The following is a 23,979-nucleotide window of genomic DNA, read 5'->3' on the forward strand; positions in this document are numbered from 1 at the left end:
TTCTGTGTTTTCTAAAACACAGTAAATATTTAACCAATTTCTTCACGAATAGTGTATATCAGATATATACAAGGACATAGATGAATAAATATATTTATAAGCATGCTGCTACCATTTTTTCGTGTAACTGTGGAGTACTTATGGCCTGACGCGATCGATAGTAATCAGCCACTTTGACCTCAAACAACCATCTACTATTTAAGTTACATGCCTGTAATTCATACCAATTTAGGTTTACACTAATAGCTTTCTAAAGACACGTGGATCGATGAAATCGGATGAACCGTTTAGATTTTGGAAATTCATTGCTGGGTGTTACTTGTATAATTTACCGTCAGATACTTAGCTTTAAACCTGACTACATCATCAGAATTGTCGTGCAAATAATAGTAATGTACATGTTTCTTTTTGAGGTATCATGATTCATCTGGCTACTATTAATTTCTATACGAACTGTGAAATGTCTGCTATTAAGGTTTCACAAAGTCTGCTACCTTTGGCACTCCTGGCGTGTCTCCTTCATCAACATAGCGTCACCCTGGAATTCCCAGCCACGTGGCTGGACTGGCCATTGTGCGGCATCATGCAGTTGCTAAGCTAACGTTTGGCACCATATGGTGGCTGCCGGGTGGCGACCTGCCGAGAGGCCTCAAGCTTGGCCACGCCAACTCAGAACTTAGAATATTTTTCAGGGTGCCACAACTCGCTTGTTACCTCACAATGCACATGAGCCCGCTGACAGTCACTCAAACGAACCTAGTGTGAACAGCTGTGACTTCACACTCAGCGGAAGCAGTTTGTTGTTATGAAGTATTGCACAGTCTTCATTCTAAAGCCTTAAACACATTTTGCTGTTGGCTGACACTTTTATGTGCACTGTGTTTGTTGTTGTAAGTGGCACGTTTCCCATGCAACTTAGTTCCCCCCCCCCCCCCCCCCCTCCCACCACTCGATTATGTTTTGTTACTGCAGTATTATATTGCAGTAGCGAGATACAGTAAATTTCTTTGTTAGAGTATCAGTTCTTATCAGCCAAAATTACAAAAATTTAACTGAAAACTAAAACAATGACAAATTCCCAGAATCCTAAAAAATTCCCAGGTTTTCTCCCACATGAAAAAGTTCCCAGGTTTCCCGGTTGTCCCGAGGCATATACAACTTGTAATTCTAAAATTGTATTATCCTTTTACTTGTATTCCTTGATGTTCCTCAGAATTACTAAAAATGAGCTACAGAAATACATAAATATTTGCAGTACAATTTTTTATAAATAGACTGTATTCTCTGGCATTTTGCCACATGCAGCTCCTCGCTAACTACAGAATGCCAGTGGTTGTCAGAACTGAGATCTGGGGGAGAGCCAGATGTTGAAAGAACCCACTGAAGAGAGACATCATCATTCTGAATGTACAACCATGCAGATGCTTGAACTCAGAGTATGTTTATGTCTTTGCTCACAAGTTTTTTCATATTTTGTTTGGTAGGCATTTTTGATCAGTAATGACCATCAAAAGATCAGTCTGTATTAATAGAATTGTATAAAAAACATCATAAAATTTCTATCATGATTCACAGTCGCAGAAAATTAATTATATGATAAAACTGAAGGACAAACATAGTTAGAGACTGGTACAATGTGGCCATTATTACATTTTTTTATGAAGGAATTGGTGAATTTGGGGTAGACCAACTGTAGCATGAGGTGACATTGACAATGACAAGCAAAAAGCACAGTGGTGCACAGAGAGGATCTGTGAAGAGTTAGTGGAGGATAGAGTTCATGTTTAGACAAAGCAGGGCAGGCTGGTGACAATATGTTGAATTTATTGCTTCACAGTTGTGTATGGAGGATTTCAATATCTATTACACGTTTAAAGTATTCACCATAAAATACTGTTCAAGCAATGAAAAAGAGAAAGCTCATCACAATTTACTCTGATGCTCAAAACTCAGCTACACGTGAATAACTAATTTTTGTGTTTGTTCACAACTACATGAGAAAACACTCAAAGTTGTTCAGCAAAGTTCATCAACATTATAGTGAATGTTTCCCAACTATACCCAAATATCAATGTTGCAAATTATTATCAGATAATAAAGGTCAATAATTAACTAAAAATACTGTTGGGTTATTGATTAGGTTGGATATTTGATTATTACATTATCCTAAATCAAATAAGATGATATAAGTGCAGGAAAGTAAAGTTAAATTGCTCATAATAACAACTATACCACCACTAATATTCATATTAGAGATAAAAAGTCACAATGACTCATGGATCATACCCCGGCCATCTTGGATGCGAATACGTGAACGCAGACGTGCTTGTTCGAGGTGAAATTGGTCTTCTTGTCTTTCCCATTCCTGAAACTGGGCAGCTTCCTTTGACCGCTGCATCATTGACATTTCTTCCTCACGTTGTTGGCGTTCAAGTTCCCGTTCCAAACGGCGTTTTTTTACCTGAAGAAAAAAAAAACACTTCAAAACAAATATAAACTAAATATTGATATGTTAGTTTATAATTCTGGATACATCAAAATAAACGAGGATAACTTATGATAAATTCATGATGAACATTTCACTGTACCATTAAAAAGTGAGTTCATAAATATTCCATCAGAATTCCTAATAATAGTTGGACATTTGTAAGCTCATTCTATTGATGATAATATCTGATAAATGATGTCCTCAGATAAGTGTAGTAGACTGAAATCTTTACGTGCTGAACGTTTTTGGATTGTTAATGATAAGCTGGAATCCTGTTTATATAAATCAAGATATTTTTATCAACCATAACAGATTTTAAAACACTGTACTTTTTGATAGCAGTGCATGTTATTGTGTAAGTATTGTAGAAGTTATGCAGCTATATACACACATATTTGCCTAGGGTACCACATGGCACAGAGAAAAATGACCCAGCCAGGTAAGCAGTAATATTATCTTTACACCCGAGAAACATGGAGGGGAGACAGCAATAGTATATACTCCAGCATACTGACAAGTGGAGCGCTGTCACAAATTACATGTCTATATGCCAATGCCCTATATAGTACAACTTAACACTGACTGGTACCTTCATCTGAGAACACTCCTCAGGCAATTTAACATTTATTCACTGATGAAAATGTTTGAATCGTCATAAAGTCTAAATAATCACTGGCTGCTTTATTTCAGACACAACATTCTTTCACTAAAAAAACCTTAAGTAATCTGCTGTTTTCGAAATTATGCCATCTCATTTGTACATGGCACTTATTCTTTCTGGTACATTTGAAAACTAAGTTCCACATATAAAACAATTTTTCTAGTACACACATAAAAAAAAAGTTTTGCATCACCTTAGTTCCGCGAGTTCTGGAACCTGTACAGAAAACTGGAATAGCAATCAACATAAACGTCATTCCTGCCCTTTTTATTGCTCATGAAAACCACACATTGCATGTTTTACCACCATACAGCGAGACCTTCAGAGGTGATGGTCCAGACTGCTGTACACGCCAGTACCTCTAATACCCAGTAGCACTTCCTCTTGCACTGATGCATGTCTGTATTCGTCATGGCTCACTATCCACAAGTTCATCAAGGCACTGTTGGTCCAGATTGTTCCACTCCTAAATGGCGATTCGGCATAGATGCCTCAGAGTGGTTGGTGGGTCACGTTTTCCTTATCAGCCCTTTTCAATCTATCCCAGGCATGTTCGATACAGTTCATGTCTGGAGAACATGCTGGCTACTCTGGTCGAGCAAAGTCGTTATCCTAAAGGAAGTCATTCACAAAATGTGCATGATGGGGGAGTGAATGCCTCACCAATATGCTGCCGATATGATTGCACTATCTGTCAGAGGATGGTATTCACGTGTCACACAGCCGTTATGGTGCCTTCCATGACCACCAGCGGTGTATGTCGGCCCCACATAATGCCACCCCAAAACAGCAGGGAACCTCCACCTTGCTGCACTCGCTGAACAATGTGTCTAAGGCATTCAGCCTGACCGGGTTGCCTCCAAACAGGTCTCTGATGATTGTCTGGTTGAAGGCATATGCGACACTCATCAATGAAGAGAACGTGATGCCAATCCTGAGCGGTCCATTCGGCACGTTGTTGGGCCCATCTCTACCGCGCTGCATGGTGTCGTGGTCGCAAAGAAGGACCTCGCCATGGACCTCAGGAGTAACGTTGCGCATCATTTAGCATATTGCACACAGTTTGAGGCCTCACACGACATCCTGTGGTTGCACGAAAAACATTATTTAACATGGTGGCACTGCTGTCAGGATTCCTCTGAGCCATAATCTGTAGGTAGCAGTCATCTACTGCAATAGTAGCCTTTGGGCGGCCTGAGCGCGGCATGTCATCAACAGTTCCTGTCTCTCTGTATATTCTCATGTCCGAACAACATCGCTTTGGTTCATTCCGAGACACCTGGACACTTCCCTTGTTGAGAGGCCTTCCTGGAACAAGGTAACAATGCACAGGCGATCGAACCACAGACTGACCGTCTAGGCGAGGTTGAACTACAGACAACACAAGCCGTGTACCTCCTTCCTGGTGGAATGACTGGAACTGATCAGGGACTGTCAGACCCCCTCCATCTGATATGCGCTACTCGTGCAAGGCTGTTTACATCTTTGGGTGGGTTTAGTGACAACTCTGAACAGTCAAAGGGACTGTGTCTTTGAAACAACATCCTCAGTCAACATCTATCCTCAGGGGTTCTGGGAAGCAGTGTGATGCAAAACTTTTTTTGATGTGTGTAGTTTCTCTGTAAGTCCTGTTCTGCATGACAAAATCTGTGAAGTTTCCTCAAGGTTAGAATTTCCTTGCATTTTTGTATCACAGAAATTGGCAAACTGAGTGTTGGCTTCTGTCACAGGTTCTTCAGATGACGTTTTCTTCGGGATTTTTCTGAGTTTTGCCAGCACGAGTGGCTGGCATTGTCAAAGCTCCAGCCTCCATTGCCGATGACACACTGGAGTCGAGCTCATGGCTGCAGATTATACAAACCTGGTATGCCAGTGTCCAACAACTTTTCCATGGTCATTACCACTGTGCTTCTCCTCTTGCTATCGGCAGTGGTTATTCATTGCGAATGGGAATCCAGAATATGTTCACCTTGAGGCTTCCCCTTTTCTTATTGAAGTTATTGTCAATGTGAATGGATCCTGGATTCCCATATTGCAGTGAACAACTGCTGAATGTAGCAAGGGAAGAATCACAGTGGTAATGACCATGGAAAAACCCTAGGTTGTTGGGACGCCAGGTACATATAACCTGTGGCCACTAGCTTGACTCCAGTCTACCACCAGTACTGGAGGGTGAAGCTTTTATAGCGGCAGCCACTCATGCTGGCAAAATTTCAGAAAAATGTTCAAACTAACTCTGGCCAAAGAATCCAAGACAGAAACTAATGGGCAATTGTTAACAAGTTGACATGAAAGCTTTAACAATTTTCTATTACACGTCTATGGGGAGGAGATTTGTAGACTGTACCAACACCTTGGCCAACAGTGGAAGAAAAAAGTACATTTGCTATCCCCTCTTACCTTTCTGTCGTGGTGCGGGAATAAAGGGACCACAGCAAAGTTCCTGAATAGTAAATGCCTAATCACCACCACCCACCAAGCACATCATGTCATTGACAGACTGGAACGATCTTCTCTCCAAAAGTGAATTCATGCAAGAGACCTGGCAAGAACAGATGAGTAGTTTTTGGACATTTTCTATCAGCTAAGTGGCAGCATGCTTGAAGAAAACTGGGATAAGATCAACAGCATCACTCACAGGAACAGGCAACTGCTGCACTGAGCAACAGAGAAGAAGTTTCCAAGATGCAGGAAGCAGATATACAAGTTGGAGACAAAGAGGAACCTCAGTGAATGACAACTGGCTACTGAGGAACAGCCTTTCCTTCAAAAAAGGAGGGAACTTTGCTATCATCACCAAAACTATATGTGAGGAGGATGTCATTTCTAACATCAAAATGGCCATTTATACCCTTCCTTGTGAAAAAGCTGAATAAATTCGCTCTGAACTACCAGAATACTGAGTAAAACCCCTGGTTGTAACCTGGGGAAAGAAGAGTTGCAAGTTAGTAACAGCCTTAATGCTGACAGAGAACATACTGGTAATAGCTGCCAATAAGGAAAATGCGACCAATGTAATGAAGAGTGAAGATTATGAACAGAAGATTTGGGACCTATTAGATCAGATGACTATTGAAAACAAAGAGCAGATCTGACACAGAGGATCACAAAGAATATGAATCAGTCAATCAAGGTGTCTTCTCTCATGATGGACGTACAGAGGAACCTGCCCAACACAGAAGTCCTACCACCTTGGCAGTATGGATTGCCAGAAATGCATAAGGATCCACTAAGAGCAATGTTATGCACTTCTGGCTCACCAACTTATAAACTGGTGAAACACATTGTCTCTCTCCTTCAGTTACATGTGGGGAAAGTCCAATGCATGCATAAGGGACTATGGAAATTTCATTGAAAAGCTGAAGAAATTAAAACTTGGACCAAAGAACATCTTGGTCATCTTTGACATTGTTTCTTAGTTTACCAAAGTGTTACTCAATGAGTCTCTGAACCATATCAGTACCATTTTCCCGCATGAAACCATCGAGCTCTTTCCTGCATGCCTCACCACAAGCTATTAAACATGGAGTTACAACTTTTATGAACAGGTGAAAGCCATCATCACGGGTAGTCTACTTAGTACAGTGATGGCCAACTTCTTCATGAAACATTTCAAAACACTGTAGCTGGGCTAAAGTGTGTTACAGATACTTCAATGACATCTTTGTTTTATGAAGACATAATGAGGAATAGCTCAGTGACTTACTAAAACATCTGAACTGTCTCCATGCCAACATAAAATTTGCTATGGTGGTAAAAAAAGACCGACACTATCCTTTCAAGATGTGCTGGTTACAAGGAATGGTGAGAATCTGGGACATGGTGTGAACTGAAAACTAACAAACAGACCAGTACCTGCATAAACTGTAAAATCAACACCCAAGCCAGAAGAGAGGGATGACTGAAACACTTGCAACATACACAAGATGAATATGTGAGCTGCAGCATCTCAAACATGACATGCAACACCTGGATAAGTGTTATGAGGAGCTACAGATACTCCACCCGTTACACAAGAAGTGTCACCAAATCTAACAATCGCAAAGTGACTCGTCAAAAGAAGAAATGCCGGATATAGCGTTTCTGCCATATATTCCCAGGATGATGGGCAGAAATGGCCATATATTACACAAACAGGTGTAAAGACTATTTATAAAGTGACAAAGAAGGTCAAAGAGCACCTCAGATCAGCAAAGGACTAATGGGACCCACTTGCAATGCTGGGAATATATGGCATATCCTGCACATGTGGAAAAGTTTCTGTCGGAATGACTAGAATATCGAACAACAATTGGATTACCGAATATAAGCAGCATTGCAGCTTGGGACAGGTGGAGAAATCGGCAGTTGCGGAAGCGAACGACCACTACAGGAAGCAAGGGTAATGACTGCAGAGAAGTAAAACAAATCAAGCAAAATGAGAAACAGATATGATGATCACAACAACCTTGACGAAAAAACAATGACAAATTGAAGGAAATTAAATTGAAGTTAATACATAAAATTGATTGAAAACAAATTAACAAAGATTTTAAGTGGGAAAAGAATGATAGGAAAGAAAATGAGAGCAAATGAAGAAATTTATATTGCGATTAAAATGATGTGACAAAGGAACGAAAATCAAAATTATTTAAAAAATACTGCACCTGACGTGATTCAAACCCACAGCCTCTTGCATCTGAAGTTATTATCCTATCCATCACATCCCACCACCAGACTATGTAATATAGCTTTTGGTACGTTTCTGAGTGTCACACAAAATTCCGATTCCCCACCCCCCAATAACTCACAAATGAGGGCCCACCAGGCAGAATGGCTGCAGGATGTGATACCTTGGATCTTACCCACATCACCGTACATTTAGTTACATAAAGTCTACACCACCGCTGGGGCTGGGGATCTCTCCTCGAAAATGTTTTTCACGGTTAAATTCTGCAGTTACATACACATTAAAGGAACAAGACACATAAACGAATGTGTGCCTACCCCCCCCCCCCCCCCACACACACACACAGCCTGACAATAAACGTGCTGCAGCCAGTAGACATGGCTGGATGTCAATATACCTTAGTAAACTTACACACCATTCATGCATACATGAATGACTCGAGTTGCTGTTCTCTGAGACTGGTGTAAAGGCCATGAAAGTGCGTTTGTGCTGTTTCTGGTTCGTGCTGTTATCAGGTTTGGCTTATAAGCGGGGTGAACAACATCAGATGTTGAATGATCAATGTGAAGGACGTGGAGCTGCTGCATACTCATATGAGACAATGTTATCAGTACCAGACAGAGTTTGAAAGTGAGCCTTATTGTAGGTCTCAATTCTGCTAGTGTTTCGTGCAATATCCAGATTTGTGGGACATTTGATGTGACATTGGCCCGACGTTTACTGCAAGAGAGTGTGAGGCTCGTGTCTGAGCACAACAAGGGAGGATCAGCATATTGTGCACCACACACATAGTAACTTCTTCATATACACATCTGCCATTCAAGAACAAGACTGGAATCCTTGCCACATTCTGTGTCATCCTACACCATTGTTCAGAGACTAACAGCAGCTGGGCTAGGGTGTTACCATCCATATGTAGGCTGCTATTAACATCAAAATGCAAATGGCTGCGTCCAAACCACTATATGGCAGTGACCTAGAAGAGGTCTCATTCTTCCAATGTTCTGGAGAGGCAAAGCAGTGCCATTCTTTAACACAACAGTATTCATCCACATATGGTCCATGTCTCTATGAATTGTTAGTGTGATGTTGAGGTACTCCCATGGCCATCAAGATCCCTAGATCTAATTGTGATGGAACATGTGTGAAACAAGCTCAGATGTCAACTCTGTCACAGTTCCGATATCCAGGATATCGATGAGCCGATACAAAAATTGTGAACCAGCTTGCCATAGGGAAGGATGCAATGTCTTTATGACATACTTCCCAACTGAATCAATGCATCCATTCAAGCCAAAGAGGTGCAGTATCATACTGATAAGTGGGCACAAACTGCCAGATGCTTTGTAAATTTGATTCAAGACTGTAATCATTGAAAGAACGTCACACACCCACCACCTCATGGTGTTTTGTTTTGTTTCACTCCTTTTTTTGTCAGACAAAAAAGGGTTTAACACAATAATACATGTAGATAGAAATTGCATGTTTGTTTTGAGGCTGCATAACTGACAGCATACAAATAATTTCAAACCTTCACAAAAAACTTTCTCACTGACCCCCCCCCCCCCCCCCCTCCGCCCCTGCACATACACAAAATGATGAAAGGAAAAAATGTTATCGCTTATTACATTTTCATTGTTCATGCAGTAAGACTTTAGCACTTGGCATGACACTTTAATTTAAGACTTCTTTAGTATCACCTCTATTTGCAACACAGATTGCAGACAGCATCCACACATACACTGAATGCACTTGCAAAATTATATCAAACAGTGGGACGTCCAGGATACAACAACAACAATAAGGAAAGGATAGATTGTTAGTCATCACATAGAGGAGCTGCTGAGTCACAGACAGACACAATGAAAAGGACTGCTAACATAATTAAGGTTTCAGACAAGGTCCTTCTTCCAAAGTAGAAAACACATGAATATTCACACTATCATTTTCATATTGTTGCAAAATTATATATCAATGTATGACACCTGGTTCAGGATATAACATCACAAAACATTGAGATGCATGAGAAACTACCTTTTCTAGTTCTCTTCTGTTTTCCTCTTGCTTCTGTCGATTACGAATTTCTAACTCTTCTCTGCTCAATCCCGTCAGTCCATCCTTATCCAATTTTTTTGACCAAACAAATGTTGCTAACAAGTTCGCATCACCAAAAGGATTGTCTGTGTTTGTATAATGAAGATAATCATTATCCCAACCCATTCTTTCCTTCCGTTTGCGCTCTTTCGCTTCCTTCTTCAACAGGCGCCGCAAGCGCTTTTCCTCTGGAGTTTCAGTTGCTTTAATCAGTTCTTTCTGTCTTCTCCTTTCTTCTGCTTGCCGTAATCTCTCCTCCTTCAGTTTCTGTAGGAGTTTAACAGAACGTGAGGAAGAATCAGAATCTGATGACTCAGTTGAGTTTTCCTCAGATGATGATTCTGTTGATGATGATGATGATGATGCCCTGGAAGGTAATATAGGATGATCAATAATATGTAGTTAATAAGTGGACTGGCTATTATAGTTAATGTCCAACATAAATCCTTTTTGCAACTTGCCACAATAACTTCAAAACCACAAAAACAGGTTAGTGGTGTGGTACTCAGGACATGGAAACCAAGGGAGGTGCTATTGTGAAGAAGACAATGTGGTCTTTTCAATAAGTACTCTGATCACTGCTTGTACCTTCCAACACATTGCAGAGATTAGTGTATTTATCGGTATTGTGAACAGGATATTTATTTTCTCTGGGGTAGGTTCTCCAGTTCCACTCTTTGTGATTTTGAGTTCTTCCACACCATCACCTTACTCAACTTTAATATTTTGCTTGGAAGTTCCGTCACCTTTTCCTTCAGCACTGTCATTCATTTCTCCTTTTCATTATCAATAAATTTAATGAAGTTAGCAGCAAGCCACTGTCACTGGCATCTAAGGAGGTCTCTGCGACTGATTTTAGTGGTTGCACAATGAGGTAACAACACATACTACTTCCCATGAATACTCTATAACAGAGATTCATGTATTGTAAGTACACTTTACACCTGTCAACTACATTTCTTATCACTTGCTTTGGAGGAGCAGTTGCTTCCACACATCTGAAACAGTAGCACCATCAGGGACAAGTTGTAGCAGTCACGCTGTGAAATACATGTTGACACACTTTGCTGGTGCTATACGCTGTGTTGGTGCTCAAAAATCATAACAACTAGGGCACATGAAAAGAAACACGGACTGTGCGTGCAAAATGAGCAAAATCTCAAACAAATGTAACATCTGACTGGGTTACAGCACGACGGTATACATGGGGTATGCAAAATTTCAGATCGCTGTATCTCCCTGCAGTGCAAATCCCAAGATGAGATGGATTTTGAATAGATCTGTTTGCTGAAAATTATCTTTCACCAATTTGGCTGAGTAAAGGTAATAAAAAACATATTGTTGGAATTAAAATGGTGGTAACTGCTGGACATGAATGCAGTGGTAAATCACACAGACAAAAAGGTTCACTCTCAAAACTGATCCACCTGATGGAGGCTGCTGTGATGTGATGTGATTCATCAAAGGAGGTAGGTTTTACTTTCGTATCAATTTATGGTGAGACATCTGAGCTGTATGGTGAGACATCTGAGCTGTAAATATGAATAACATTGGATGGCACTTTCTTACTTAAGATACTCCTAAAATAGACACTAATCAGTAAATGGTTAAAACAAACTACAGATAAAAGTGACACTTGTTATTTAAATAATCTTCCTGAAGTACATGTTTACTTCTTAAAATAAAATAGAAGAAACAATACACCCACTGACAGAGCTTGTATTAAAAACTGATTTGGATAATGACCAGCATTAACTGAATCTGAATGTAATTTGAGCAGAACAGCGATTTTAAATACTTTTTAAAGTACTTATACGAGAAAAAGATATCAATGACATAGTAATTTTTATACATTACTTTTCTCACACACATCCAGAAGCTATGTGTGATAGTATGTCTAAATTCTGACCATGACTCTAAGTTGAACTGACTCTAAGCTGAGCTATCTCACAAGTAGCTCAAGTAAGGAGAAAGAAATTCGATATGTCAATTATCTTCCAAGAAAACCATGCTGATATTACAGGCTGAACAGGTGAATGTTGAGAAAAGAGAAATTATTAAGACTAGTAGCTCTCTAAGGATAATAAATAATTAAGGCAATAAATTCTCGAAAGCACAACACAATCTGAGCAAATAATGTGACTAATGAATTCTTACAGACATATCCCTTTATCTCAAGATCATCCATGAACATTAAATGTTGAGACATTCTTCCTTCATTTTACAATAAACAACAAAATAAAGTATTAAATCAGAGCTCTCACTTCCTGCTTTTATGTTTTGATTTCCTATGTTTATTTCGTGACTTTTCATCACTATGTTTTTTCTTTGACTTCTTCTGGTTCTTGCCGGGTGATGTACATTTTTTTTGTTTCTTTCTTCTCTGCTGTTCATCGTCAGTACTCCTAGGGGTGTCCACATACATTTTGCCATAGTCACTGTTCACCTTTTTTGTGCTGCTAGTTGATCTGCAGAAACAAAAATTTACATATAAATAGACAAACATTTTCAAGATGTAAAAAATGACGACAACTGTCTCAATATGAAAATTAGTGGGCCAAAAGGATTATAAAAATATCCAGAACTCAAACAAACCCTTGGACTCAGTGCCAAAACACCCTATCCTCATTCCTTCACAACCTCAACTCCTTCTCTTCTGTATCCTTCACCTGGCCCTCAACCCACCAAGCCACCATCCTGCAAGTTGACCTCCACCTCTCTGATGGCTCCATCAACAACTCTGTCCTTATTAAACCAACTAATCACCAACAGCTGTTGCCCTTTCTACCCCCCAAAAAATCCGTCTCATACAGCCTGGCCACCCATTAACAGTGACGAGAACCTCTTGTCTAGTATAGTGAAGGTCTCATGTGGGCCTTCACAGACAGACTCCCAAACATAGTTTGCGAACAGATCTCTCATGCCATAAACTGACACACCATGCCTAAGCTTCAGCTACAAAGGAAAGCCTCCCTCATCACCAAGTATCACCTTGGACTGGAACAACAGAACCATATCCTTCATCAGGGATTCGATTATCTCTCAGCGTGCCCTGAAATGAGGGACATACTACGCAAGATCCTTCCCACCCCTCCTAAAGTAGTGTTCTGTCACCCACTCATTCTACACAACATGCTAATCCATTCCTAAGCCACTCCCCACTGCCAATCCCTTGGCAAAAATTGTCATATCCCCATAGAAGCCCCAGGTGCCAAGACCTGCCCAATCCACCACCCCACACTTCCTACTCCCATCCAGCCACAAGCTTATCCCAACTCATCAGAGGACAGGCCACCTGTGAAAGCAGCCATGTCGTGTACCAACATTGCTGCAATCATTGCACAGGTTTTTATACGAATTTGACAACCAGTTTTCCACTAGAATCAACGGCCGGCACCAAACTGTGGCCAGGAACAAATAAGACTACTGGTGGCACAACATGCAGTTGAGCACAACATGCTAGAATTCAGTGGCTACTTCACAGCACAAACCATCTGGATCCTTCCATACTCCACCAGCTTTTCTGAACTGTGCAAAGGCCGGTATTACACTTTCAAATTTCTTTGTCAAATATCTTTGTCAAAGAAATTTGATGGTGTAATAGGGAACTTTGTCAAATGTCGTCCAATATTTAATCAAATCTACAGCCTCGCTGTAGATTTGATCAAAGAAGTCACTTGCCTTCTGTTCACTGCAATGTGATATGTTACCACATGGAGCGCTAGCATTCTGTCGTCTGTAGTGTTTTTATGAACTTTGCCTGTAAATACAATTGGTGTGTGCCGACAACTACAAAATTAATAGAGATGTATGAAGGTGATGAGACATTTTACAGCGTGAGGCGCACTGAATACAAAAATGGATTACGATTGGAGACGAGGCCTGGCCTGGCCTGACCTGACCTAACCTAACAACCTAACCTAACCTAAACTAACCCTCTCCTGCAGTAAGGAATCGGAGTGTTACAGTGAGCCTGTCTTCTGCAGATGTAGCAGTTCTTAAGTGAATATTGTGTTTTGTGATATGAGGATACACTTCATTGAGCACATACAGAAATGTATGCTCATCCATTCTTAAGTAATTGTTGTACGACTTGACGTCCTCCACTATAAGCTCACGTAACGTTGAATGCTTTTATCGTGTCGTCGTAAAACCCACGGCTTCACCCAGGTATGATTCCTTTTTTTCCCCCCTCGCTTCTCCTCCGCATGTGCACACAGTGCAATTATGGTACATGCAACTGCTGTGGTTAATAACAAGTTGTTGTTGTCAGCCATCTTGAACTTTGACGAAAAATAGATGACAGTGTAATACCCCTTCTAGCGCTACGTCAAAGATCTTTGTCAAATGTATTTGACGGAATATTTGATCACATATTTGATCGAATCTTTGACAAAGAAATTTGATAGTGTAATACCTCCAAAATGGAAGTCATCTTTGCCACATATCCTTCTCTCCCAGAACCATTCTAGCCGCAATCTCCATTCACTGATTGCCCCCATACCCTCCAGCCAACAGCTCCCCCTTCCTCTGTCCTATCATCCTCTTCCAATTCACCCCCCCCCCCCCCCCCATCACCTTCACCATTCACTGCTCCCCACCACCTCCAACACTCATGCATCACATGGCTAGCCTGGGCATCTCATACCCCTCCCTCCCACATTCCTAGCCAGCAAACTCACTGCCTCCCTCCAAGCCAGTAGCTACTTACTCCCAAACCCCTCTTCCTGCCTCCCACCTCTTTCTCCCTCTCTACCCACCCCACCCGACACAACCCCCGGCCCACCAGTGAGTGGTCTTCTTAACACATAAAATATTTACATTTTTGTTGAAATAGAGACTCTTATGCAATTACCTATGGCACAGTCCAAGTTTTAACTGTATAAGTAAAGAAAAGCGAAATTGATGTGACTCAACTTCCACAACACTACAGAACATACAAAACTGGTATCATTTAGAAAAACAACTATGAAAAATAGTTTTAGTTTTAGTTTAGTTTAGTGGTTTAGAGCACTAAACAGTGAGCTCATAAACACCCTCGCATAAATTAAAGGCAGATGATGATGGTGAAAACCTATGAAAAAAAAAAAACAATTAATTTGAAAGCCAAGTTGTATATACATACAAAAATTGAAAATACAACCCTGAGATTGTGAGACCCATAAAAGACCCTTCATAAAAATCAGGCAAACTACAATAACTTGATAACATCAAGGATAATTTATCAGTACCTGTACTGTTAAAAAGGGCCAGATTACTGTGACTGGGTGACTACTTAGAAATAACGGCTGACCAAGCCACTTTACAACACATTAAAATATCACACCCAAAATTTTGGGAAGAAGTCTTGACTTCACGCAAAACCTTAAGACATGAACCACACTTGCCTCATTATCATTTAAAATAGAGAGCAAGTCCTGTGGGAGGCCCGAGTCTGCCCTCAGGTCATCACATAAAACATTCAGTTAACAAATGTCGTACTGCCAGCTACGTTTCACATCTGTAATGCAAAGGCAGCTCCTAGCGGTATAAGATAAAGCAATATGTCACTGGACAGTGTCACACTCTTATGCCTTGTAAGGGCTACTTCTTCAGCTTATTGTGGTCAGAAGCCATGAACACAATGAGTTTTCACCAACTGCAGCTTATTGTTTCTTACTTCCAGCCACTGAGCCTCCCACTAATAAGTATGTGGTAACAGTCTGCAGGGGGGGAGAACAGCAAGGAAAAGATGGAAGGAGGCAAGCCTCCTTGCCAGATCCATTACAGAGTTAGAGTTCATTTCTATGGATCCCTAGATGTGCCCTGGAAGCCAGCAGAAAATTTCTTTTCCTGTCTCTGCAAGAGAAGGAGAGCATCCTTCTTGCATCATCTGATCTGCTGGGTACGTCTGACTAACAGCAAGAACGGTATTTCCAGAATCTGAGCAGATGAGGAATTTCTTGCTACAATGCAGTCTCATGTGCTCCATTGCCCACAGGATAGCAAACAATTATGAACAATAAACTGGGAACTGCTCTTGAAGTCCTATCCTAAGAACAATGTTGGGGAACATAATGCAGCAACCACTAAAATCCCTCTGCTTACACCCATTTGTGTAAACAGTTAACAAAAATTAGAAGATAATTTAAAATCTCATTAAATTTAATTGTGAAAATATGATATCTAGTACAATCCTTCCTGTATTCAGTCACTTCAAAAAGGAAGCTGGGACTCTTTAGTAGTCAGTGGGATACCAAGTGGCATAAACTTGTAACAACTCCAGGCTCTCCCTTGCATGGATACCAAATGCCCTCACTGCTCACAGATGGTTATGGAACAAATATTTCAGTGGCAGGTGGGCAATGGAGATGGATGCTGGCAATTCTGCAAAAGACAGAGCCCTGCATGCTTGGTGTACCACAAGGAGGAGACATCGAGCAGACAGTGGAGATTCACCAGCCTTGTCATAAAAGCTAGCAACTGACTCATACAATAAACCCCTGCTGACAGCCTAATACCCTACTGATGAACTGCATCCAAAATTTTGAGGTACAAAGGCCTTGTTGATCCATAAACCTGGCATCCATAGTCAAGTCGGGTTGGCACAAAGGCTTTATAAAGTTGGAGCAGAGATGCTCTGTAGGCTCCCCAAGACCTATGACTAGCAACAGTGTTAGCAAAAGGATAGATCACTACTCACCGTAAAGATGACCCTTTCGAGTTGTAGACAGGCTTAACAACACGACTGTTACACATTAAAGCTTTCGGCCAAAGCCTACTTCAGCAAAGAAACACACTGTCACATTCACATAAGCGAGCACACCTCACGCACACATGACCGCTACCACAGGCAGCTCTGACTGGAACGTGACTGTGAGTGAACAGCGATGGAGGGGTGGGGAGACGAGTGCCGTCTGGTGTGGTGTGCAGGGTCTAGATGGTGGCCTGACATGACTGCCATGTGCAGCATCAGAGGGTGGGGGAAATTGGGAGTGATGGGAAAGGAGAGAAGCAAGAAAAGGGAAAGGACAGGTGAGTGCACTGGCAAAAGGCGGCACACAATGAGGGTGAGCAGGCATGAAAATGGAGTAAGTAATAAGACATGGGGGGCAAAAACTTTAGGGAGGAGGGTGAAGGGTCAGTAGACTACCATAAGTTGAGGTCAGGATAATTTCGTGGACAGAGAAATTATCCTGGCCTGAACCTACGGTAACAACCATCCCCACACCCTCCACCCAACAGTTTCTGCCTCCTCTGTCGTATCACCTCTCCCATTTCGTGTCCCCTCACCATCACTGTGTGTCGCCCTCTGCCCATGCACCTGCCCATTATTTCCTGTTACCTGTTTGTTTCATTTTCCATTCCTCGCTTTATTCCTCACTCCCCATCTCCTGATACTGCATCCAGCAGTCACATCACACTGCCATCTAGACCCTGCACGCCACTTTTTCATTATGCCTGTCTACGACTCACCAGGTCATCTATACAGTGAGGAACAATATGTTCTTTTCCTAGCACTGTTGATGTTGATATTCCAGCCTGGTATTTGCACTGTTCAAGACCTATGACTGACACATTTAAGGATGTTTAAAGCTTTGAGGCATCTCAGTTTTAGTTCTTTAAGGTGTGGTAATCACGTTAGCCTCTCATCACAAGTCAAGCCCAGATATTTCATATTTTCCATAAAAGTAACAATAGTATCCCCCAGTTTTAAAACAGCTAAATTAAAAAGAGAGTGGGAGCGACTAAAATCAACACACACAGTATTCTCCAAACACAAGTAAAACCCTGTGGTGTGTCCAGTCCTCCAACTGGTTAAGCTTCAACTGTAATAGCTGAGAAGTCATTGCAAGGTTTGAGGAGGTGCAGAAAATGGAGAAGTCATACACAAACAAAGAATACTGTACAGGACTCCTTATGTGATTGCAATAGCAAATGCTGTTACACTTAAGACACTTCTTGCTTAAAACGGTCAGGCAGGACATTCCTGAACCTTTACCTAAAATAACTTAGTGATAGAAAGGACTATAGGAATGTGGGAACATATGTAAGGAAACCCCACTTGTATAGCTGCAACAAAATATTATGCCTCCAGCTAGTATTGTAGGCCTTTTCAAAATTAGAGAATACACTTACAACAAGTTGCTTACATGGGAAAGCTTGTTGAATCATCGCTTCGAACAGTGTCAGATTATTGAGTGTGGAGTCATACCTCCTGAAACCACAAAAGGAGCGAATGAGTAGTGACCTGGTTTTGAGGACCTGTACTAGGTGCCAGTTGAATATATGCTCCAGTGTCTTTTCTATGCAACTTGTGAGACTGGCACTATGATAACTATTGGGGTGATTCCGATTCTTCCCTAGTTTTAAAAAAATAGATTCTTTCCACAAATTGGGAAAGTCTCCTGTCATACAAATTCATTGAAGAGCTGAGGGAGGACCTCCTCTGACTGTGGTTTCAACTGTTTCAACATGCTGCATGTTATCAGGTTCTAACCTGGTGCAGTGCCATGAGCTACTGACAATGCGGAATTCAGTGCCCAGAGAGAAAGGCTTGTAGTATTCCTCCATGTTGGCAGAACGGAAGTCAACACTACCCTCTTCTCGATCTCCCAACAACAACGGAAAGCTGGATTCTGGCTAGAATTGGCCATAATGGTCTTAGATGATTCAGCCGTCATAATGGTCTTAGATGATTCAGCCAGTGTCTGAGGAATGTCTCGGCAATGTTATGAATAGATGCAGGATCCATTTGGAGGAATAAAGACTTCTCATACAAGGCAGACCAAACTGCATGTCTCCAAGAGACTCATTTTAGAACTACTGATGCACTTGTACTTGGAGGCTATCATCTCCGGAACATTGACAACCTTACTGGCAACAGGACACATTCCACTCTTCACCTGTGCCCTTAATAACAAACCTAAAAGTAGTCACTATTAGGATAATGGCCATGTCAAATTTCATGGTGTGCTCTGTGCATCTCCCAGCCCATAAGCCTACGGAGGTCCTCACACAGTTTATTGCTTAACTACCCCTTCCCTCCCTGCTTTTAGTGGACTTAAATTTTGCAAAGTGAAGTACAGGTATTCAATACCACTTGTCCCAGATGTCATATTGATGAATATATGTCAAGCTACTCATTCTGGCACCGCTACAGGGTTATCTACAGATAAAGACCTCTCCTGCTGCTTGAGGGCCCTTGCAGACACTGCTCTGTGGGAAGTGTGTGGCAAATTTATGGCAGCAACCACTACCTTATCTGGATCCATCTGCAAGGCTGAGCAGATCACAAAAGGAAGCTGCCAAGATGGCTGTTCAGAAAGGCTAGCTGGATGCTTTACAGGCAATTAACTGTTTTCAAGGAGTGTGAAGGTGTCCAGGACTGAGTGGATCACATTACATCATAATTCACCAAGACACTGATGCATCCACCCCAAATTCAAAGGAACACCTAGGAAGCAACCTTCCCTTGGTGGAATAACAAGTGCCATTCTGCAATCAGGAACAGGAGTGTCATTCCACAATCAGGGACAGGAAGTGTCTATGTGAAGATTATATCAGTGCCCTAGAGGTGAGAATCTTGCAACTTTTTAAATGGTGAGGACAGGGGCAAGGGAATAACACAAGAGGGTAGGTGAAAGTCTTGACAAGAGCTTCTGAGTTCCATCAATAGATACACATCCACAACAAAAGCATAGGAAGCAATCATGAGAATTTCCAGAAAAAGCTAACAGCCACCAGCTGTACGAGAACTGCGAAAATAATAAGTTATAAAAGTAGATTATGACTGAAATGAAACAGAGTGAGAATCAAAGATACTGGTCACCTTATGATTGTAGCCTCCATGCAGCCATTTATCTTATAAAAGGAAGAAAACTTAAACCTTCATATCTTATTGACACTGATGTCATTAGAGACAAAATGGAACACGGTTGGACAATAATGACGAAAAGTATGGTGGTATAATAATTTAAAGTGCCTTCACTACGATATTATCAGTTCCCCCATTTGCAACAAGAAATCCATGAGAGAGAAATGAGGAAATAAATAAGTGTTTTATGAACATCATATTTTTATTTAAATGTTATTACCAGTTTCAGTTGATTTAGGCTAAATTTGAACTACTAGGACTGTTGTTAGTATGAGCATCAGTGTCACTGATGCCAGGAGGTGCCGTATAAAACTCGGTGAGAACTTTCCAAATTATTTAGTGTTTCGAACTACAGTGTCCTCGTTCACCTCGGTCTGCATCACTGGGCCCCACAATGCTGAGGAAGCACCCCAGCGGCCTGTGCAATGTAATGCTGTGTCGTGCCAGCCTTGGCCAGCTGCAGAGTTCTGATTACGTCAGGATGGCTGCGCCAACAGCCGACTCTGCGGCCACCGTCCTCGATGTCTCTGCGCTGCTCTGCCGGGAGCTGCCACACGGCCATCTGACAACCGCACAGTGCTCGCGTCACGTGTCCTCGCCGGCGTGGCCCAAGTGGCAGTGTCAACAAGCGCCCATGATCTGGTGTCCGAATTTGCGGCCCTCGCCTCAGGATGTCTCCGGCGTGAGTCGGGAGCCGAGAAAACTGCCTGCGGTAGTGAGCTGAAGAGTGGCCCGCCACTGGCTGGCTGCGGACCCTGCATCGGCCTCAGAGGGACAAACCACTGACCCACTGTGGACTGGAACACTGACGCCCAATCTGTTGCTGCATGTAGCCCAGTGGTGTGATACGCCCCATCGTCCAGGAGAACTGCCACACTTGAATGAATCTCGTTAGAAAACGGCACCTATCTATACTCGGCTGTGTACCTCTGTTTTGCCAAGCGCGCCGCTTCGCGTCACGTACTCCTACCACATTAGGTTGGCCAGTGGCCCCCTTCTGCCTGTGACTTGCGCCATGCAAACTGCTGGGTGTGCCTTCTCCGGCAGTTCTACACCCCTGTGGCCTCCATTTGCCTTCACAACTGCTGGTATGTGTAACCCACTGCAATCTGGCCAGCACCTGGCTGTAACTTGTGCTCAGAATATTGCACAAAACTAACTTTCCCTATCCTAAATGGTGGTGCCATAGTTTCCAACTATGGTTAACATCTCCCACCTTTGGTTAAAGTAAGATTGATTATAAGAAAGATCTGATATCTAGAAATAGTGAGAATTTGGTAGGGCTAAAATAGACGGAGGTAGCCACAGCTGGAGACCTGTTGTCGCTAAACAGTACTTAACTGACCACGTTCCTGTTGGAGGAACCATCCCAGAATTTGGCTATAGTGATTTAGGGAAACCATGAGCGGAAAAAATGAGATGTGGTTATGGTATTTTTGGTGAGGAATCCCCTTCTGGGGAGTTCAGTTGCCTGATGGAAGTCTTATTACATTACAAAGAGAACAAAACACACACACACACACACACACACACACACACACAGTCCCAAAGGACAAAATTTCCAACTTAGACAGGGGTCAAACCCGGGGCTTCTGATCGTGAATTAGCATGCTAATCACAGGACCATGAACAATTGACAGGGGAACCACGAAAAGCCCAAATCATAAGGGTCGCACATGGATTCCAACCAGACTCTTTCCAAATACATGTCAGGATGTTAACCACAGATTCATCTTATTTGGTCCACTTACATCACAAAGAGAGGGAGGATTTCACTGTACCAATATCTTATTAGACTTATAATCACCTAATATTCAGCACTCTCATATAAAAATACACACATTACTCATGGAATACAGGATTACATGTATTATTGCTGATATCTGATTTACGGGCATAACACTGCAATTCAAGGCATAATTCTCAGCCTACTGTTTTGTCTTGCAATGCTGGAGACATCATCAATGGCTCTGACGATCCAGAAAGCAGCTACAGACTCAAATAATCTTAGCAAGCCGAACTGTTTGTATGTGTCCACACAACAGTTGGTTTGTGACATTGTCAGACCACTGCCTAAGATCACAGAGTTGTGCTGACAAATGCTATGGAGCTCGGTGTGGGGGAAAGTTGACACTGCTTGTTTTGTTTAGTATTAAGGACCACAGCTTGTCTAGTTTCAATCCTCCTCCTTTGCTGTTGAAAGCACAAACACAATTTCAACAAAAAAGAAAAAGGTGGATTTAAATTAGACAAGTTATGGACATTAATGTCAAATAAAACAAACAGCACCAACTCTTCCCCACAACAAGCTCCATAGCAGATGTTGGCGCGGCCCCGTGATCTTAGGCAGTGGCCTGATGACAGCACAAACCAACTGTTGTGTGTATACATACAAACACTACGGCTTGCTAAGATTGTTGGAGTCTGTAACTGCTTTCTGAATCATTCAAGCCTTTGATGATGTCTCCAGTACTGGAAGACAAAGCATTAGGCAGAGAATTATGCCTTGGACCATGGCCTTGTGCTCATAAATCATCAGCAATAATATGAATATTACCATTTAACTCCAGTGCCACTGATATTCAAAATCATTAGTTTTACCCATTTACAATTTTGCCCAAGAAGCTATCAGAACTAATTTGCCCTTTACATTATTGTTTGGTATTTCAAAACTCCTAAATCATGTGCTCTGTTGTAGTGGGCATAATTCTTCACTAACATATCCACAGCATTTAGTATTTAGACCTATAAGTTTAGCACAATCACTAACATGCACATACAAATCAAACTGAGGCCTCTGGATTCCACAGGAGGAAACAAACTGAAACACACAAAAAATGAAATGTCATTGATACCAATTCTACCTTCCTGCTGTTGCTGTCATTATCATCATTGTTTATAGCAGGATGTGACTATATGGCTATTAATATTACTGCATGAAAAATAAACAGCCAAAGCAACACGTAAATACCATTATTATCAGTTACAGAAATAGACTGGTGTGAAATATACCTTGCACTTCTCACATTATCATAGACACAGGCGCATAAACAGACTAGAGGTACCTAGTGAAAGTTAAAAAATAGAGAACTGTATTTTGAGCACTGAAGCCGACAGTATTTGGTATTTTTGTGGATTATTTATAATTACATAAAGGTTGTCTTAAAAGGCCACCATGATACCTTGGATTTTTTTTCTTTGCTACACTTCTGAAATACAAGCTGTGGCAACAGGAGTAAAGGAAAAGGACTGGTGAGATCTAGGAAAAGGTGTCAAGTTCAGAAAAGTTGCCCAGAGCTCTTGGTCAGGGGAGACTTACCGCACGGGATTAGAAGGAAAGGCTGATTGTCAGGGGCTGAGCTGAACAAGATTTGAAAACATGAGAGTTTAAAGGTGGAAGAGAGGGTAATATGCAAGACAGCGATTACTGCTAAAACATCGTGCAGAAGTTAGTAAAAGCAAAAAGCTAGGTGAATTGTATGTGATAGAGGTGGGAGGGAAACTCCTTTTTCACCCATAGTTTGTTGTGTGAAATCAGAATGAGCCATTCTGCATTCTAGATCCCTAAATCTTGATGGCGTAATACTGATCAGAGGTCTGTTTCCAGAATACAAATCTCAAGAGTCAACTTGCTGGTAGCTAGTTTGGTCAGCCTATCACCAAGTTCATTCCCCAGAATCCCAATGTGGCTTGGGATCCAGCCAAAGTCCACTGAGTATCCACAATGGTCAAGGGCATATAGGGAATCCTGTATAGCCATGACCAAGGGATGGTGAGGGCAACACTGATCAAGTGCTTGCAAACTGCTCAATGAGTCACTGCAGATGAGAAAGGACTCATAGGTGCAGGAATGGATATGCTCAAGAGCACACGAGACGGCTACCGACTTCGCAGTGAAAATACTACAGCCATCCAGCAAGAAGCACAGTTCAGTATGCCCTGCATGAATATAAGCAAAGCCTACATGACTACTTCTGAACCCCAGAATGTGCCAAGGTGGGAGCAAAATTGGTGGAGAAAGGCCTCGGGATGAACCCAGTCTTTCGGGCCTTGTGATAGGTCAAGACGAAGCAGTGGCTGAGGGATGCACCACTGAGGTGTACATGAGTGGGCCCCGAGGGGTGAGGCTGTACCCAAAGGGGGGGAGGCGGGGGGGGGGGGGGGGGGGAGAGAGAATCCATGGGGCATGGGTCCCTCCACCCCCATCACCT

General features: G+C 41.9%; 1 protein-coding gene across 1 annotated transcript in view; it reads right to left on the minus strand.

The window, feature by feature from the left end:
- LOC124612533 (cactin) overlaps nt 1–23,979 on the minus strand; it is a 158,107-nt gene that overhangs the window by 112,425 nt on the left and 21,703 nt on the right. Inside the window, exons 2-4 of the mRNA XM_047140799.1 lie at nt 12,177–12,380; nt 9,853–10,279; nt 2,287–2,461 (exon numbers count right to left, since the gene is read on the minus strand). Of these exons, the coding sequence (XP_046996755.1) occupies nt 2,287–2,461; nt 9,853–10,279; nt 12,177–12,380 (806 nt within the window). The remainder of the gene's footprint in view (nt 1–2,286; nt 2,462–9,852; nt 10,280–12,176; nt 12,381–23,979) is intronic.

Source organism: Schistocerca americana, chromosome 4, assembly GCF_021461395.2.
Source record: "Schistocerca americana isolate TAMUIC-IGC-003095 chromosome 4, iqSchAmer2.1, whole genome shotgun sequence".
Classification (NCBI taxonomy): domain Eukaryota; kingdom Metazoa; phylum Arthropoda; class Insecta; order Orthoptera; family Acrididae; genus Schistocerca; species Schistocerca americana.